This window comes from Galdieria sulphuraria, assembly GCF_000341285.1.
Source record: "Galdieria sulphuraria unplaced genomic scaffold scaf_54, whole genome shotgun sequence".
NCBI lineage: Eukaryota > Rhodophyta > Bangiophyceae > Galdieriales > Galdieriaceae > Galdieria > Galdieria sulphuraria.
Window position 1 is genome coordinate 1 of NW_005178421.1, and position 16,784 is coordinate 16,784.

The following is a 16,784-nucleotide window of genomic DNA, read 5'->3' on the forward strand; positions in this document are numbered from 1 at the left end:
CTATCTTTATAATCTCTTTCTTCCCAATAAGCGTCGATCCATTCTTCATCCAACTGTTTTAACATTTCTTCTCTTTCAAATTCATCTCTCGAGAAACTATAAAGATGGCTATATCCTTCTCTTCCTTTCGATTCTTTCCAAGGAACTATACCAGACACATTATTATTTCCATTAGAAATAGAAGAAGACACGGTTTCCTTATTTTCCATTGAAAAGCGATTTTCAGAAGATACCAAAGTCACTTTCTCAAACAATTGGTTGACTTGTTCAGACAAACTCGACCAATTTTGCTTTTCAGCCGATAGATTAGAAGCCAATTCCTTTAAAGTGGACTGAATATCTTTCCATCTTTCTTCCCATTTATCCAGTTGATATAGGCGAGTATTCAAGGACATTCTGCTTTCATTCCATTCTTCTCCAAGTCTTTTCCATTCCCATAAAAACTGTTTCCACTCTTCCTTTCGTTCTTCTTGTTTCCTTTCCATCCACTCACAAGTCTTTGCTATGGATTCTAACTGAGATATCGACATTGCTAGTTGACCATCTCCTTTTTCTATCCTTTCTTCCAGTTTCGACATATATTTCTCCATATCTTCTTGCCATACCCGCTGTGCTAACAACATTCTACGAATGTGTAGTCTCTGAATAACCATCGAAATACTCCAAAGCATACCACAAGCAACAATTAACAACAACCAACGTTTGTTTTTTGTCACCAAATAAAAATATATTGTTACAAAAGTGGTAATAAACCCAAACAAAAATATCCCAATCCATTCCTTGAGCAATAAAATAGCGTTTTGTTCGGTCACTTGTTTCGTATGGTTACCTGGTCTCTGTACTTGACTTGACCTTTCTTTCAACGAAGATCGAAGGTATAAGCGTGAAACCGCAGTTTTTCTCTTCAGCAGGATGATTCTCTTCCCACAACTCTTCGGACGATGTGAACCACCACAACATAAAGCTTGAGTAGGATGAACAACTCGAAGAGTAACAAAACAAGTGGTTGGACTTTTGGAGGAGAGGAACAAAAACCATTGTCTACAATAGCTTTTTATACAAGTCATGTTTTCAAGCTTTCAAAGAAAATCCACTGAAAATCTAAAAATTCAGTCATATATTCTATTGAAGAGAATTCTGTTGGACGGTCTTAGGAAGAAATGTTACGAGCACAAAACCTCTTTCACAACACTTTACAAGTTTGCGTGGATAGCTTTCGTGCGAGTTTATTTACTCGTAGTGGTCCTATCATTCGATCTCATTTGCATGATGCTTGCTTTTTTACCTCCTCCTCATTCTTTTTCAGTCAAGAACCTAACATTGTCAACGCAGCACAAGCAGAGAAAGAATATGGCGTAAAGCTTAAAAGCAAGTTCTTAGAAAAATATCAAGACGTTGTAGAAAACACTGGAGTGACAGATCCTAAGCTCGCTGCTCGTCAACACGAACGAGGAAAGCTCACAGCTCGAGAGAGACTACAAGTGCTACTCGATCCAGGAACGTTTCGTGAGTATGATAGTTTGGTTACCCATCGTTGTGACCTATTTGGTATGCAGAATAACAGAATTCCTGGAGATGGTGTTGTGACTGGACACGGAAAAATCAACGGTAGAGACGTTTGTGTATTTGCCCAAGACTTTCTCGTAGTTGGCGGCACTTTATCGCAAACCCACGCCCAAAAGATATGCAAAGTGTTGGATAGAGCAGTTGATGCCGGAGTCCCTGTTATTGGATTGAATGATTCAGGTGGAGCGAGAATTCAAGAAGGTGTTGATGCCTTGGCAGGTTATGCAGAAGTCTTTAAGCGTAATGTTCTTACTTCCGGTGTTGTACCTCAAATATCTGTTATTATGGGTCCTTGTGCAGGAGGTGCTGTCTATTCTCCAGCGTTGACAGATTTCGTTTTTATGGTGAATGAAACTTCGCACATGTTTTTAACAGGTCCCGATGTAGTGCGTTCAGTGACTCAAGAACAAGTAACTCAAGAAGAACTTGGTGGTGCAGCAGTACATACAAGTCGCTCTGGAGTCGCTCATGTCTTGTCTAATAATGATATCGAAGCATTGTCACAAGTACGCACATTAATATCTTATCTTCCTTCTTCATGGAGAGATATGGCTCCTACTCTTCGTCCAGTAGAGACAGATCCTCCTACAAGAGAAGACTCATTTTTGAATCGCATCGTTCCAGCAGATCCCAATTCTCCATATGATATGCACCAAGTTATCTATAGAACTGTAGACTCGGGAGAATTTTTTGAAATTCACAAACATTTTGCTCCCAACATTCTCGTCGGTTTTTCTCGAATGAATGGTCAAACTGTCGGCATTGTTGGAAATAATCCTGCTAGTCTTGCCGGAGTTTTGGATATCAATGCATCCGTGAAAGCTGCACGATTCGTCCGATTCTGTGACGCATTTAGTATTCCAATCATTACATTCGTCGACGTTCCTGGTTTCCTACCTGGTACTCCACAGGAATACGGTGGTATTATTCGACATGGTGCCAAGTTGTTATATGCTTATGCTGAAGCAACGGTGCCAAAAATTACAATCATTACTCGTAAGGTAAGTATCTTTTGTTGAGTTTTATGAGAGAGAGAGAGAGAGAGAGAGAGTATGGCAACTGACCCATGATGAAGGCTTATGGTGGTGCTTATTGTGTCATGTCATCCAAACAGTTACGAGGAGATATCAATTATGCATGGCCATCAGCTGAAGTTGCTGTTATGGGAGCCAAAGGTGCTGTGGGAATCATTTTTAGAGGACTCACAGAAGAAGAAAAGGAAAGACAAGTAGAAGACTATGAGAGAGAGTTCTTGTCTCCTATGGTTTCTGCTCGCAGAGGTTATGTTGATGAGATTATTCAACCAAGTACAACAAGAAGAAGAATATGTGAAGACTTGGTGCTTTTGGCAAACAAAGATGAGTCAACTGTTCGGGAAGCAACTCCACAAAAGAAACATGGAAATATTCCGTTGTGAGAAACTATATCTTCTCAATGACTACGGTAACAGTCTCAAACTATGAAAATATTTTTATAAAGAACAATATTCAATTCGTTTATTTCACGTCATTTGTCGACTGATTGAAATTGGACAATACATTCAATTCTTTGCAACTATTCGTTTCATTAAAATACAGCTTTCCACAACTCATTTCAGGCTGTTCTCTTTCTTCTTCTGATAAAACTCTAGCGTATGTTTCGGTACTTGTCATAGCACTAGAAGAGGAGGGAACCTTCTTATGTCGACAAGAACTTTTGGTGGTACGAGTATTCGCATAGGTAAAAAGAAAACTAGCAAAGAGACCAATGGCAACTCCAACCCAGGAACCAAAACTGATTTCCGTGTCAAAAATGAGCCAACTACAATAAAAAGATGGTTATGCCTGTCTAAACAAGAAATGAAAAAACTCACCCTAAAAGAATTACTGGCACCTTGTTCACACTTCCTGTTTTTGTAATTGTCAAAAAAAGTAATGAAACAGTAATTACAATAGAATTAAAATGCTTACCTACAAAGCTGAAAGTAGTCCCACTTGTAGAAGCAATACAGTAAAATGAAGCAGCACTGATACCAATTCCGAGGATTCCAGACATCACAAACGACAATCTAAGAAAAGACAGCAAATGAATTCCTTAAAATGGAAAACATTCCATGAGGCTTACTTGAAAGTTGTCGAGCTAGAAACAAAACTGGAGCCAAAATCAGTCCACTCTCCACAAATAAATGCCAAAATAGTCATCCAGAACAAAGAGAGAATTGAGTTGTGATAAACTTTTGACCAACTTGAGTACTTTTTCTCTTTTGGCATAAATACACGAGTAGTACCAACGTATATAATGTTGCAAAGAACATTCAAAACTGCCCAAACATATCCCCAAAAGGAAAAAGTTATATCATTATATCCAGCAATAATGTTTCCAATAATCATCATAATGAAAGAAGCTAACATGCACATGGAAAGCATTTCTTGATAATATACGGACTCAAAGACTGCGATACCGACTGGAGCCAAAGATTTTAGCACTGATAACATTGGTATTCTTACATATCGAAGAGATCTTGAGCCAGAGAAAAGAAATCCCACGAATCCGAGATTAGGAATAATAAGTCGTATGAAAAGTTCCTTATCAAAACCAGCAAAGTCAATCATTCCCCAACTTCCCAAAAACAACACGAATATAGCAGCTGTTAGCATCTGAAAACCCAAGCTGCACCAAGGATAGTCGAATTTTTGAGACGAAAATACGTGTTTGTTGCACAAAGTTAAGAGTATGGAACTCAAGGCATACAATATGCACGACAACACAGCATCGCTCTTTTGCGACAAACAACCAAAGTCCAGGAGGCATTTCTTTGTCAGTTTCAAGCTATTAAAGAGGTTTTGCTCGGAAAGTGGAAGAAACCATATAAATCTACCCAGGAAGGATGTTTGCGTGAATTCGGAAGCTGCCTTCTCCAAATCAAGCTGTTCGATGTTCTTTCGTGTCAGCTTTACCCAATTACCGAGATACTCAAACCAACTTCGACGTTGCTGATAGGCACCTTCTGAGAAGCTTTGGTTCTTTATCATTTCCTGTTTGTCTTTTTTCAAATTTTGGAAACCAAAATTGTGCAAAAGACTTGCTTGGCTCTCTCTCTCTCACAAGATGCCCGAATGCCAGAAAAAAAAGCCACAAAAAGAATCCCACCTAAGCAAAATGAAACGGGCCAAATTCGCATTTTTCTCTGATTGGTCATTTCCACTCGATTTTTTTGGCGCAAAAGGTGCGCACACCTGTCCCTTTCATGATGAAGTGTTGCGGAACCCTCAGCAACATTTCATTTTCTCATTTTGAAGTTTTGTAAAGCTTCTCGCAAGAAACACATTAGTGTACATAGTACCTCGAAGATTCTCAAGTTAATGATTTTTAAAAAATAGTTTCCATATCGGTGTTATTTAGACACTTGTTGGAAACAACTAGTAGGTAAAGCGCCAAGGTAAGGCAATCACTAGGATTGCTTCCTTGCAAGAAAGACTTTATTTTCAAAATATTCCTGAACTATCCACTAGCACACACCCCAAGCAAGCATTCAAGCGTCTGGTTCGATATCTGACCCTAACCCATTGCTACGAAGACCATCACAGTATGCTTCGGCAAGTTCAAATATCCATACACCCACAACTGCCGAGCCAGTAGTATGTGCTGTCTCTACAATACCAACTGCTTGGTCTTGAGTCATTCCTGGTATAACTCGCAATAAAGTTTCAAGTACGTATTGTCTTTGGACAAACCACTTAGGTTTTTAACAAAAACAATAGTTCACACTTACTTTGTATGTGTCTCATCGTTAAATAGCAAAACTTTGTATGGTTTTCCGGGATCCCCCTGAGTTTTGGACTCCGATTGGACTCGTTTCTGTTTCTTCTTCTCAAGCAACTGTGCACCTCCTGCCTTTCTACCTGTAGCATATACTCGGAAGGTTTCTCGTACACTCGTTGAAGTACTTGAACAACTATAACAGCACTTCCTACGGTATACAGAAATATTATATAGTTTCTTAGAACTCCTCGAAAATACAGAGTGCCGCTTTGTACACACAGGAAAAAGGAAAGCCTGCCTCTGGGTGTCCATGGCCAAGTTTTCTGAATGGAAGTAATTCAACAGCAAAAATGCCATAGCATGCAAAACTACTCTTTGGTACTTTTGGAACGCTTATTTCTTGAGCTGGAAGAAAAGTAGTTCTCTATACTGTATTGATGGGTGATAGAGTTGGTTTCCTCTCGAGTCCTTTTATACGAAATCAACTCAACTCCGTCATTCTTCACGCTGTTTACAAGAGGAGACGCTCGCTGTACTTTGAGATCCCCGTCAAACGGTTTCAATACTGCTATGGCTTCTTTTAGAGAAAACCTTTTTACGTCTAACCATTCGTCCAACTGATCTAGCTTTAATAGGGCAGGCATCCTATCATGTAGCCAAGCCACGGAAGGACTAGCATCCACTGTTATAATAGTGAATTGATCTTCTTTATTGGCTTTTGCTTTTGGAAGATCATAAACTACCGCCATATATAGAGGACCGTTTTCTTCTGAAACGAAATAAGGACTCTTTCTTTTCTCATCTGCAACATTTTGCCACTCGTAAAAACCGTTTGCTATCAAGACCCCTCTTCCGCCTGCTTCTAGAGGAATTTTAAACATACTTTTTCCAAGCAGTGTCTCACTTCGTGCGTTGATGCAACTCTTAGCAGTATTTGCGTCATTGCGGGACCAAAAAGGTTGTAATCCCCATTTCATAACGTGTAACACACGTTTCATATCGAAAGTTGTCTTGAGAACATCACAATCTTGTTCCTGAGGTTCCTCTTTAACCTCTAATTGTTCTTTTTTTGGCTGGTCTGGAATAAAAGTTCGAACTATAGGCACATAAGTACTGGGAGCCACATTGTATGAAGTGTGATACTTTTCTGCGTTTATCCAACTTTTTGTTCCACTTATGTTTTCCAGTTCCTTCTTACTGAAAGCAAATACGAAGCGCCCACACATAACACAACTCCTTCAAAGAGATGCCTTCAACATCATCATTTTAGGAATATCGATCCAAAGTTTCATTTTCATTGGAACGATTCGAGCGCCGTCCTTGTCGTTGTCTTTGTTGCAGATTTTTCTTGAAGTTATTGAGTTTTCTGTCTGTCTGCACTAGTTTTTACGTTGTAACATGCCCGTAAGTAAGAATGTTCACTCACAACTCTTTTGCTGAGATTTCCCAAGGTTTTACAAGGAGACTTGCTTCACCCTGATCCCGCAGTAGAGGCACGAAAGCACAAGTTACGAAGACTCATCCCAAGTCCCAACTCCTTCTTTATGGATGTGAAGTGCCCAGGATGTTTTCAAATGTAAGTATACTTACTGACCCTCCAAGATTAAACTCAAATAGTATATAGTACTACTGTGTTTAGTCATGCTCAGACGGTCGTGATGTGTGGTAACTGTGCTACTGTTCTTTGTCAGCCTACAGGTGGGAAAGCAAGATTAATGGAGTCCTGTTCGTTTAGAAAAAAAACAGACTGAGTTAATAATACAAAAGTTACACTGTTCCCCGTTAGAAACTTAGGAGGAAGGCGATGATGGATCCACGAGTTTTTCAATAAAGTGTTGGGTTGACTTGCGTCCAACTTTTGGCTCTTTGCAAATTTCAAGCGCTCTAGTCGAGAATATTTATTTTGATCTTGTCAGGATCTCCTTCCCAAAGTTTCCACTCCTGAAACTTTGGAATGAGTTCCAGTTCACTCTTAGCCTGTTCTATCAATTCTTCTACCAAACCCATCCCGACTCTTTCTTCAATAGCTTCCACTGTTTCACTCTCTTTCACCACTTTCCAACGATAATTTGTTATCTTCTCCACGTTTTGTCGATATACTGACCTTTCTGGAAGCACTTTAACTCTTTCAAGGGTCTCTTGATACAACTTTTCTAAAATCTAAAGAACAGCATCAACGGCAGTCAACTCTCTTCCATGTAATATTACCTCTTTAGCATTTGGTTCGGGTTTTAAACCAACCATGGTAAAAACTCTTTCGGCAGCTTTGCACAGGAATCTTGTTCGATACATATTCCTATGGCTACCCAATAATGCCACCTCCAACAAAAATACTTTGATTAAAAAAAAAGAGATGCGTCACAAACTTGGCTTATTGAGTTCAAGATGAAACAATTTGTTCCTAGATATGTAATTCTTATCGACATTTTGATACACAACTATTCACTCTTTCACACAATTCTATGGAAACTTGTCATTGATAAATAATAGTCATGTTGATCAATTGTGTTGTGAATGTCATCATTGAGATGCAGCTCTAGTCTTCTTGTTCACCGTCGTCGCTGTGTTTTCAACCCAAGAAGGACTTGTAGTACAGTAGCTTCGTTGATTGAACGAGAATTGTTAAAGTTACAGAGTAAAGCAATGAAAGGTGACGCTGATGACGCAAACGATGTATTGACAAATTCTTCTCAAGTCGAAAGCCGAAAGGAAACCATTTGCGAAGGCAAGGGAAAAGTAGTATACAACAGTGGACAAGTATTTTATAACAAAGCACAAGCATTCAACAGAGACCTATCAGTTCTCGTGTTGAACTACTTTGTTTCAACTTGTTTAAACGAAATGGAACAAGATAAGAAGCTTCAAAACTCCCGGGCACTATCTTACAAACGAGTGATCGATGACAAGCAGAAGACTTGCAAGTACGCTCAAATGAGACTTGATTCATCAACCTGGAAGAATCCAGTGGACCATTTTTCAGTCTTTGAAGCGTTTTCTGCCACCGGTTTGCGTGCCATACGTTATGCAACCGAAGTGCCTCATCTGTTTCCCATCATAGCAAACGATATGGACCAGGCTTCTTATGAAACCATTCAACAGAGTCTTTTATTGAATGAGAATGTACAAGGTAAGGTATTTGCCAACTTGGGAGAAGCCACGGATGTCATGTACAAACATCGTTTTGGAGCAAGTCAATGGGATATTATTGATCTCGATCCTTATGGTACAGCTGCACCATTTGTAGATTCTGCTATGCAGTCAATTAAGAATAGAGGTTTGTTATGTGTTACCAGTACAGATATGCGTTCACTTGCAGGAGTACAAGGCGGTATTTGTTTTGCACGTTATGGCTCAGTCCCTTGTACTTGGCCAAAGGCGTATCGCAATGAAGTTGGACTTCGCATTCTTTTATCATTTCTACAAAAAACAGCTAGTCGATATGGTAAATATGTGGAACCCCTACTAGCAATATTTGTAGATTTTTATGTGCGAGTATTTGTACGTGTCTATGAATCCGGTTTGCAATCACAACGTTCGATACAACACCAAGCTTATGTATATGCCTGTAATAGTTGTCCATCGTTTTTCTTACAACCACTTGGTGCTATTAGAAACTTTGGAGAAGCCAATGAAAAGGTGGTTTGTGCCAAAGGCCCTCCTGTAGAAGGCGCTTGTCCTTATTGTCATTCGGAACTTTCTCTCTATGGACCTATCTATACAGGAGCTATCTTTCAACAAAATGTAGTTGAAAAACTACTCCATCAACTAGAAAACGATTCCAAATGGTCCTATTTACCTTGTAAAGAGCGTCTAAAAGGATTTCTCACAGTGCTTTGTCATGAATGTGCTGATATTCCTTTGTTTGTGGATTGCAATGATATGTCCAAATTGCTAAGAACGAGTCCACCTCCACAAGCCTCCATTCGTGAAGTGTTAAGAAAACGAGGATATCGAGTGTCTACTTCTCATTTGAGACCAACCGCACTGAAAACCGATGCACCTTTCGAACTCATATGGGATATCATGAGAATATGGGTACAGAAGAATGGATTGAATAATATAAAGCCCCACGATGCCGCATCACGCATCATGGCAACGGAACCATTTCATATTTCACCCGAAGAGATTGACTTTCAGATACATAAAGATGCTTTCAATAGTTGTCATTCGGTTACTAGATATCCCCCACTGGAGAAACATCATGGTCCAGGAAAGAGAGCAACCGGAAAGAGAAAAATGGATCCAAACAAGTTACCAGGGCAAGATTTAGAAGATGAATTATAATATATTATCCATTCTTATTGTTATTCACAAAAGTAGGTACAATTTGAGTCTGTATTCGTTCATTGGGATGATGCAAACGACGAAAGAATCGTTCATCCTTTGAAATGGCCAACATTTGTTCGGTATGATGCGATGAGAGCCATTGTTCCCATTCTTTGCTATGGTAATACAATAATGGTTTGTAAGATAATAGATAATGATTGCTGTCTGGCTCACAATAAAGTTTCCAACTCTTCCACACGTCCCAAACAACATCCAAAGGTGCATTGGTTTTCAAGCCATGAAGACTAGTATGTGATGGAAATGCTTCGTAACCTCTACTCTTCAAAGCAGTATACAACAACTCTGTTCCAGGACTGTGAATTTGAAACAATGCATTCATCTTTTCTATATCTAAAAAGAAAGGAGAACATCTACTTTCTGCAGCCATTGTGGAGAACAATACTTCCATATCCGCTGCATTGGCCAAAGTAAGAGTTGCTTTGTGTCCATTCAGACTGCGCGAAACAGGAACAATAAGTTCGTGTAGTATTCTACTTGACTCACGAGTCTGACACAAACCTTCCAAATATACAGTTCCTCCAAAATGCCAAGGAGATGTGCCACAATATTCACACAACTTACTCCACTTATTTTGTGAACCGTAATAATCTTGTCTTTCTGCAGGTGTACATTCAAGAGCTCGGATCCAGTACGAATAACAATGGGGACAATAATAAAGCAAACCACTTCTTCTAGTCCAACCTTGTTGACCATATAAATCCTTTCGAACCCTAAGCCATATATGAGCACGTGTCCCTTCCAACATACAAGAGAATACAGGTTCCAAATAAGCTTGATGAACAAATGCAGACTTTACCAACTCATCTAAAAACTGTCGAAGTTGAAATTCTGCCGCAAATGGAACGGACTGCCATTCCTCTGAAAGTTTTGGAAGATTGACATGAACACACAACAGGCCATAATCTGCCACAGAACGAATGGCAAACTCCAACAGACTGTGGATACAATTATCTGAAAAGTAATTATCGTCTAATATGATTACATCTTGAGCACCTTTTCCTATGCCAAATATATTACCTCCCCATTCCAATCCTCTCCTTTCCATAGAACCATCAAGCAAAGTATTCTCATACAAGACGACAATATTTCCCAATTTTGCCACTTCCAAACGCAAACGACGAGCTAAAATGTTTGCATGTTGAGTAGCCACAGTGACTGAATATCTCTTGGTAAAAAGTCGTCGACACACTTCTGAAGAAAACCAATCCTTCCTTTCTTCGAAAGATAAACGTTCAAAAGCGGATTCTGGAATATTCAATCTTTCAAGCCACTCTTTCTTCAGTTCTTTCGAATCTTGTCCAAGACAACAAGAAGCATATATGGTATGTCGATGGCGATAAAACTGTCTTTTCAATTCTGTACCTCGTCTACGTTGAAACCAACGAACAGCAAGTAAAGAAAGGTCTCTTTCAAACGATTGCTTCTTGTAGTTGATTCTTCTTTCCAACGGTACACTAGCTTCTTGATAACTACCTTCCACATAGTTGGAGACATCCAACTCTGGCATCACGGGGTATTGCAACCATTCCAAGCTTGCTCTATCATCTTGAACATAAACAGAACGTCTCTTTTTCCAGTGTTGTACAAAGCCTAAAGAACCAACATTCTTCTTGACTCGTACTCGCACGGGAGTTGGACAATACTCATCCATTTTGGGTAACGGGTCACTTGTACACAAAATATCCAACAGAGTATCGTTTTTGGTTTGCCTTTCTATGAGTTCCTCATTCTTGGTTTTCGTACATAACCTTAAATAATGTTTCCAATTGAGTACTACTCGTGGAAGCCTATTGAGTCTTTTCATTCTCCTCGGCATCCCATTTTCTATTCTATTTTACGAACTTATGGGCGATCCAACATCCAACGTGAATGACGCAGTTCTCAACTCACAAGAATTGTTAGCAGACGAAACTTTGCAAGTACGTACTTCCTGTTCTCTCTTTACTTTTTCGAATAACTCTTCTTACAGATAACACCTTTGGGAGCAGGAAATGAAGTGGGTCGGTCTTGTGTCTTACTTACTTACAAGAACAAGACCATCATGTTCGATTGTGGTGTTCATCCCGCCTATTCTGGTTTAGCTTCACTTCCTTTCTTTGATGAAATGGACCCACGTTCCATCGACCTTATTTTAATAACTCACTTTCATTTGGATCACTGCGCAGCGTTGCCTTATCTGTTGGAAAAGACCAACTGTAATCCAAACGCCCGAGTATTCATGACGCATCCTACCAAAGCCATTTACAAAACACTGTTGAGTGACTTTGTTCGAGTAAGTTCCAACGAAGACGTTCTCTATTCCGAACAAGATTTATCGAGAACCATGAAAAGAATCGAAACCCTTGATTATCATCAAGAAATGAACTGGAACGGTATTCGTTTTTGGGCGTATAACGCGGGACATGTATTAGGAGCTGCCATGTTCCTAGTAGAAATTGCTGGAGTTCGAGTCTTATATACGGGAGACTTTTCTAGACAAGAAGATAGACATTTGAAAGAAGCAGAGATACCACCATTTCCTCCAGATATTATAATAGTAGAAAGGTAAGATGTATCAACATTGAAAGAATAGAGAAATGCTGACAACATCAAGTACATATGGGGTTCAAGTACATGAACCACGAAAGATTAGAGAAGCTCGATTTACACAAAAAGTAGCCGAAATTGTTCGAAGAGGTGGCAGAGTATTGCTTCCAGTATTTGCTTTGGGACGTGCTCAAGAGTTGTTGTTGATTTTGGAGGAGTATTGGGAAGCTCATCCGGATTTACAAGATATTCCTATTTATTATGCTTCTTCTTTAGCTAAGAGATGTATGTCGGTATATCAAACATATATCAATATGATGAACGATAATATAAGGAAACGTTACGAAGTCTCCAATCCTTTTGCATTCAAATATGTATTGAATGTAAAGAACATTCAAGATTTTGATGATTCGGGTCCTTGTGTGTTTATGGCATCTCCTGGAATGTTACAAAGTGGTCTTTCCAGAGAACTATGTGAAAGATGGTGTACGGATAGAAGAAACGGAATCATATTGCCTGGTTACTCAGTTGAAGGAACTTTGGCCAAACATATATTATCTGAACCTTCCACTATAACTCGTTTGGATGGAAAGGAAGTACCATTACGTTGTAGTGTCGATTATATTACATTTTCTGCTCATTCTGACTTTCTTCAAACAAGCGAATTTATCGATCGTTCGCGTTCAGGTCATATTGTTTTGGTACATGGCGAAATGACTGAAATGGGAAGGCTTCGAAATGCTTTGGACTTGAAATACAACAAAGGACAAAGTGTTCCGAATATTCGTATCTATACTCCTAAGAATTGTCAAACGGTTCGCCTCACTTTTCGAGCAGAAAAAGTTGCCAAAGCGATTGGAGAAGTAGCGAAACGGAAACCTGAAGATGGTGCTAGTATGTCAGGTATTTTGGTAAAGCGAGACTTTAACTATACTTTGATGAGTCCTAATGAGTTGAACACTTATACTGGTTTGAAAGTGAGTCGAATACAACAGCGTTTGGTTGTTCCATTAAAGAAACCATTTTCTCAACTTGCTACTGAATTGAATCACTTATTGGAAGGCACAGTATTGGATATAGATGAAGAAACGAAAAGACCTCAATTGGATATTTTGGGAGCCATTCAAGTGACTCTTTTAGAAGATGGAGAATCGGCATCTGTGGAATGGTGTACCAATTATGCCACCGATATATTGGTGGAGAATATTGTCTATCTTTGTATAACCCATTCGATAACTTCAGCGCCTGTATTGGCCATGGATGCTGTTTCTGTATATCGCAGTAAACAGTCTTCATCGTTTGAAGAAGAGGAAAAAGATGAAGACTTTCTATACTCTGCTTTATCGATGAGTAGGAAATTGTTAGAAGAACGTTTTGGTGCATTGCAAGTGATAGACGAAGACAAGTCCCGTTTTCAAGTGGATAGCATAGATGTTATCGTAGATCATCGACGTGGCATTGTGGAATGTGAACAGCACAACATCAGAGAGAGAGTAGAGTTGGCTTTAAGAAGAATTTACACTATCATGTTTCCTATTCCTGATTACTTTTGTGAATGTTGTGGTTGTTGATGTTTTATTATTTTATCTGGTCACCATCCGTTGTATCTGGTTGATATATGGCTCTAGAAGTGTTGGTTTCGGATACTATCACGGCAGATAATAGCGGAAGTTGAGGCTTGAGTTGTTGATATATCCATTGAGCAATAAACTCCGAAGTTGGAGAATCGGTTTCCAATGTTTCGTTAAGGCAGTAGTGGTCCAAATATTTTTCTTTCAAGTCTTTACAAACGACAGATATACAACTGAAATCAGTCAACATATTTTTCTTCGGTCCTTGCGTTTCCAATTGCTTTCCACTCAACCGTACAGTGACCTGATAAGAGTGTCCATGTGGTCGACTACACTTTCCGTCGTGATAAGTTAAATAGTGCATTGCTTCAAACGTAAAACTCTTCTCCAACCAAAAGGTCATGCTTCATGACTTGCACCGAAATCAATCATTCCCTAACGTCGTCTCTCCTCCTCCTCTTCTTCTTCCATGAGTTTTATTTATGTTGCTGAACCACCTACTTGTGGAAAAGTAGTATTGAAAACGACTGTGGGAGATATCGAAATAGAATTGTGGACCAAAGAAGCTCCCAAAGCTTGTAAAAACTTTATTCAATTGTCTCTTTCCGGTTATTATGACGGCTGTCCATTTCATAGGATTGCCAAAGGTTTTCTAGTTCAAACTGGTGACCCCACAGGAACAGGAACTGGTGGACAAAGCATCTACGGAGCTCCATTTCCTAATGAAATACATTCCAGACTCAAGTTTAGACACAGAGGAATGGTTGCTATGGCTTGTGATGAACCCAACCAAAACAATAGTCAGTTTTTTATCACATTAGACCGCTGTGATTGGTTAAACGGACAACATACTATATTCGGTAAAGTTGTGGGAAATACCATATTTAACGTATTAAGAATAGCAGATTGGTCACCTGTCGATGAACACGAAAGACCACAAGAACCCGTTTACATCAATAGTACGTTGGTATTGTTCAATCCCTATGAAGACATCGTGTTGAGTCCCACCAAAGTTGAAAAGAAACAATCGGATGTAAAACCACAACGATTACAAAAAGTAGCAAAGAGAAAGAGCAACTTGTTATCCTTTGATAATAATGAAGAACAGGAAACCTTTTTAGAAAAGCCAAGTTTGGTCCATCCCAAGGTGGAAATAGCCAACGTACCTGCTGCTGTGGAATCATCACTCAATGAAAAGAAGAGTCCAAAAGCAATGTCTACGAAAGAACAACATGTGGAAAATATAGAACAAAGTGAGCAAACTGAACAACACCAAGAAACTCAAGTCGATTATTCTCAAACTGCAGTAATTCATGAATATGAGCAATTGAAGCAGAAATGGAAACAACAAAAGAACAAGACAATGGTCGTTTCACTCGATTCTCAACAAAAAGATGAGGAAAAAGTAATCCAAGATGCTCCTTTTATGTCGCCAGTAGAAGCTCGAAGACTAAAATATGCAACTAAGAGACGAAATGCAAACTTGGGAAATAGACAAGAGGAAACTTTGAAGCGATTGCAACAATTTCGTGCCAATCTTCGACGACCGACTTTGCAGTCTAATGCAGAAAAAGAAGATAAAGGATGGCTTCTTCATCGACTACAGTTTCCTCAAAATACGAAAGAGAAGGATGAAACGGATCATTCCAACGATTATGAAGTTTTCGATCCTTTACAGGGCAAAAGAGGAGAAAATGCAAATATTCATCGTTCATAATATATTATTTCAACCAACCATTGTCTGTTTTCTTCCACGTCTTTTAACTTTTTCTAGTCTTCGAAGAACAGCAGAAGCATCATTGGACTCTTGTGAATAGGTCTCAATCAGTTTTTCAAAGAATGGAGCAGCATCTTTTAGAGTGGTGAGTACTGCGCGCTCCAAAACATACAAATCCACTGCCTTGTCTTCTTCTGTATTACTATAAAAACTTAGTCCAAAGTCTATCAAATACAGTAGAGTTTCATTGTTTCTTGTGACCACCAAAAAGTTGCTAGTTGTGAGGTCTCCGTGTATGATGGAGCCATTGTGTAGTTTAGCTACGGCTTTTCCAACTTTTGTGGCTATGAAAGACAATTCTTGGCTTCCGTTGCTCTGGTTCAAATAGTTTTTCAGAACAATGCCATCCGATATATATTGCATAATCAATATGCTTTCTTCAGGGTCCACAAAATACACTGCAGGAACTCTAATTTGCAACTTTCTACAACGAAGTAAAGTTCTTACTTCCTATTTGGTGTTGAAACCATCGTTGGTTTTCGTAATTGTTCTATTCGTACCTGCAATAGTCGTCGTGTTCGAATCCTTTGGTCCAAACACTCGTGTCTATATTTCTTGACCACTCGTTGCTTCCACAAGGAAGGACGACCCAAAAAGTCTGCAATATAAAGAGTCTACGATACTTCATAATAAAACCAAGTGAAAAACACGCTTCCTTACTGCTTCTGCACCCTGATGAAATAGAGTAGCCTCTTTCCGAATGTTACTTATCATCATTTACTTTCATTCGTCGACGTCGTCCTCCAATTGTGAACAATTTGACATGCCTGAAAAGAACTACACTATAAGAACGAGGAGATTCCTTACCAACCGACTGTTAAAGAGAAAACAATTCGTATGTGTCTAGAATCGTTTTTTTGTGTTCGTATAACTTATTGTTGTCGTTAGGTTGTAGAAGTATTTCATCCTGGACAGTCTCCCATTCCAAAGGTTGAGTTGCAACAAAAGTTGGCTGCCATGTACAAGGTAGCTGATCCTTCAACCGTATTTGTATTTGGTTTTCGTACTCAGTTCGGAGGTGGAAAAAGTGTGGGGTTTGGTTTGATTTATGACAATCTAACAGCAGCCAAGAGATTCGAACCAAACTATCGATTAAGAAGAAACGGTCTCGTACAAATAGAGAAACCTGCTCGTAAGCAAAGGAAAGAAAGAAAGAATAGAGCAAAGAAAGTACGGGGAAAGGCAAAGGCAGCAGCTAAAGGTGGTTCAACGGCTAAAAAGTAAAAACTATCTTTTTGGATACAAGACATATTGTA

General features: G+C 39.2%; 13 protein-coding genes across 13 annotated transcripts; 6 read left to right on the forward strand and 7 right to left on the reverse strand.

Moving 5' to 3' along the window:
• On the reverse strand, positions 1–1,090 carry Gasu_53460 (uncharacterized protein; the record flags this gene model as incomplete). Its single annotated transcript, XM_005703469.2, has 1 exon — positions 1–1,090. A coding segment is annotated over exon 1 (1,067 nt), but the record flags the coding sequence as incomplete, so codon positions are not given.
• Positions 1,091–1,100: 10 nt separating this feature from the next.
• Gasu_53470 (propionyl-CoA carboxylase beta chain) lies at positions 1,101–3,011 on the forward strand. The gene is made up of 2 exons (XM_005703470.1): positions 1,101–2,567; positions 2,642–3,011. The coding sequence occupies exons 1-2, from the start codon at positions 1,161–1,163 to the stop codon at positions 2,981–2,983; spliced, it is 1,749 nt and encodes a 582-aa protein (XP_005703527.1). The 5' UTR covers positions 1,101–1,160; the 3' UTR covers positions 2,984–3,011.
• A 10-nt stretch (positions 3,012–3,021) lies between these two features.
• Gasu_53480 (nucleotide-sugar transporter, DMT family) lies at positions 3,022–4,710 on the reverse strand. Its single transcript, XM_005703471.1, has 4 exons — positions 3,670–4,710; positions 3,516–3,613; positions 3,419–3,452; positions 3,022–3,366 (listed from the first exon to the last, which is right to left on the reverse strand). The coding sequence occupies exons 1-4, from the start codon at positions 4,575–4,577 to the stop codon at positions 3,063–3,065; spliced, it is 1,344 nt and encodes a 447-aa protein (XP_005703528.1). The 5' UTR covers positions 4,578–4,710; the 3' UTR covers positions 3,022–3,062.
• Positions 4,711–4,715: 5 nt separating this feature from the next.
• Positions 4,716–5,640, reverse strand: Gasu_53490 (ATP-dependent Clp protease adaptor protein ClpS). The gene is made up of 2 exons (XM_005703472.1): positions 5,318–5,640; positions 4,716–5,267 (listed from the first exon to the last, which is right to left on the reverse strand). Exons 1-2 carry the CDS (start codon positions 5,617–5,619, stop codon positions 5,078–5,080), a joined length of 492 nt encoding a protein of 163 aa, XP_005703529.1. The 5' UTR covers positions 5,620–5,640; the 3' UTR covers positions 4,716–5,077.
• A 5-nt stretch (positions 5,641–5,645) lies between these two features.
• Gasu_53500 (uncharacterized protein) lies at positions 5,646–6,550 on the reverse strand. The gene has a single exon (XM_005703473.1). The coding sequence runs from the start codon at positions 6,531–6,533 to the stop codon at positions 5,676–5,678; it is 858 nt and encodes a 285-aa protein (XP_005703530.1). The 5' UTR covers positions 6,534–6,550; the 3' UTR covers positions 5,646–5,675.
• Positions 6,551–6,560: 10 nt separating this feature from the next.
• Positions 6,561–7,161, forward strand: Gasu_53510 (40S ribosomal protein S27e). The gene is made up of 3 exons (XM_005703474.1): positions 6,561–6,711; positions 6,759–6,883; positions 6,932–7,161. The coding sequence occupies exons 1-3, from the start codon at positions 6,706–6,708 to the stop codon at positions 7,056–7,058; spliced, it is 258 nt and encodes an 85-aa protein (XP_005703531.1). The 5' UTR covers positions 6,561–6,705; the 3' UTR covers positions 7,059–7,161.
• A 4-nt stretch (positions 7,162–7,165) lies between these two features.
• Positions 7,166–7,690, reverse strand: Gasu_53520 (NADH dehydrogenase (ubiquinone) 1 alpha subcomplex 5). The gene is made up of 2 exons (XM_005703475.1): positions 7,516–7,690; positions 7,166–7,467 (listed from the first exon to the last, which is right to left on the reverse strand). Exons 1-2 carry the CDS (start codon positions 7,597–7,599, stop codon positions 7,192–7,194), a joined length of 360 nt encoding a protein of 119 aa, XP_005703532.1. The 5' UTR covers positions 7,600–7,690; the 3' UTR covers positions 7,166–7,191.
• Positions 7,691–7,720: 30 nt separating this feature from the next.
• Gasu_53530 (tRNA (guanine-N2-)-methyltransferase) lies at positions 7,721–9,871 on the forward strand. The gene has a single exon (XM_005703476.1). The coding sequence runs from the start codon at positions 7,822–7,824 to the stop codon at positions 9,589–9,591; it is 1,770 nt and encodes a 589-aa protein (XP_005703533.1). The 5' UTR covers positions 7,721–7,821; the 3' UTR covers positions 9,592–9,871.
• A 54-nt stretch (positions 9,872–9,925) lies between these two features.
• On the reverse strand, positions 9,926–11,470 carry Gasu_53540 (uncharacterized protein). Its single transcript, XM_005703477.1, has 2 exons — positions 10,037–11,470; positions 9,926–9,984 (listed from the first exon to the last, which is right to left on the reverse strand). The coding sequence occupies exons 1-2, from the start codon at positions 11,456–11,458 to the stop codon at positions 9,979–9,981; spliced, it is 1,428 nt and encodes a 475-aa protein (XP_005703534.1). The 5' UTR covers positions 11,459–11,470; the 3' UTR covers positions 9,926–9,978.
• Positions 11,471–11,480: 10 nt separating this feature from the next.
• On the forward strand, positions 11,481–14,201 carry Gasu_53550 (cleavage and polyadenylation specifity factor protein). The gene is made up of 3 exons (XM_005703478.1): positions 11,481–11,573; positions 11,624–12,198; positions 12,248–14,201. Exons 1-3 carry the CDS (start codon positions 11,499–11,501, stop codon positions 13,749–13,751), a joined length of 2,154 nt encoding a protein of 717 aa, XP_005703535.1. The 5' UTR covers positions 11,481–11,498; the 3' UTR covers positions 13,752–14,201.
• Positions 14,202–14,210: 9 nt separating this feature from the next.
• Positions 14,211–15,521, forward strand: Gasu_53560 (peptidyl-prolyl cis-trans isomerase B (cyclophilin B)). The gene has a single exon (XM_005703479.1). It carries the CDS (start codon positions 14,221–14,223, stop codon positions 15,466–15,468), a length of 1,248 nt encoding a protein of 415 aa, XP_005703536.1. The 5' UTR covers positions 14,211–14,220; the 3' UTR covers positions 15,469–15,521.
• Positions 15,522–15,545: 24 nt separating this feature from the next.
• Positions 15,546–16,250, reverse strand: Gasu_53570 (TP53 regulating kinase). Its single transcript, XM_005703480.1, has 4 exons — positions 16,189–16,250; positions 16,029–16,142; positions 15,641–15,978; positions 15,546–15,602 (listed from the first exon to the last, which is right to left on the reverse strand). The coding sequence occupies exons 1-4, from the start codon at positions 16,243–16,245 to the stop codon at positions 15,584–15,586; spliced, it is 528 nt and encodes a 175-aa protein (XP_005703537.1). The 5' UTR covers positions 16,246–16,250; the 3' UTR covers positions 15,546–15,583.
• Positions 16,251–16,260: 10 nt separating this feature from the next.
• Positions 16,261–16,781, forward strand: Gasu_53580 (40S ribosomal protein S24e). Its single transcript, XM_005703481.1, has 2 exons — positions 16,261–16,363; positions 16,417–16,781. Exons 1-2 carry the CDS (start codon positions 16,292–16,294, stop codon positions 16,750–16,752), a joined length of 408 nt encoding a protein of 135 aa, XP_005703538.1. The 5' UTR covers positions 16,261–16,291; the 3' UTR covers positions 16,753–16,781.
• Positions 16,782–16,784: the final 3 nt, after the last annotated feature.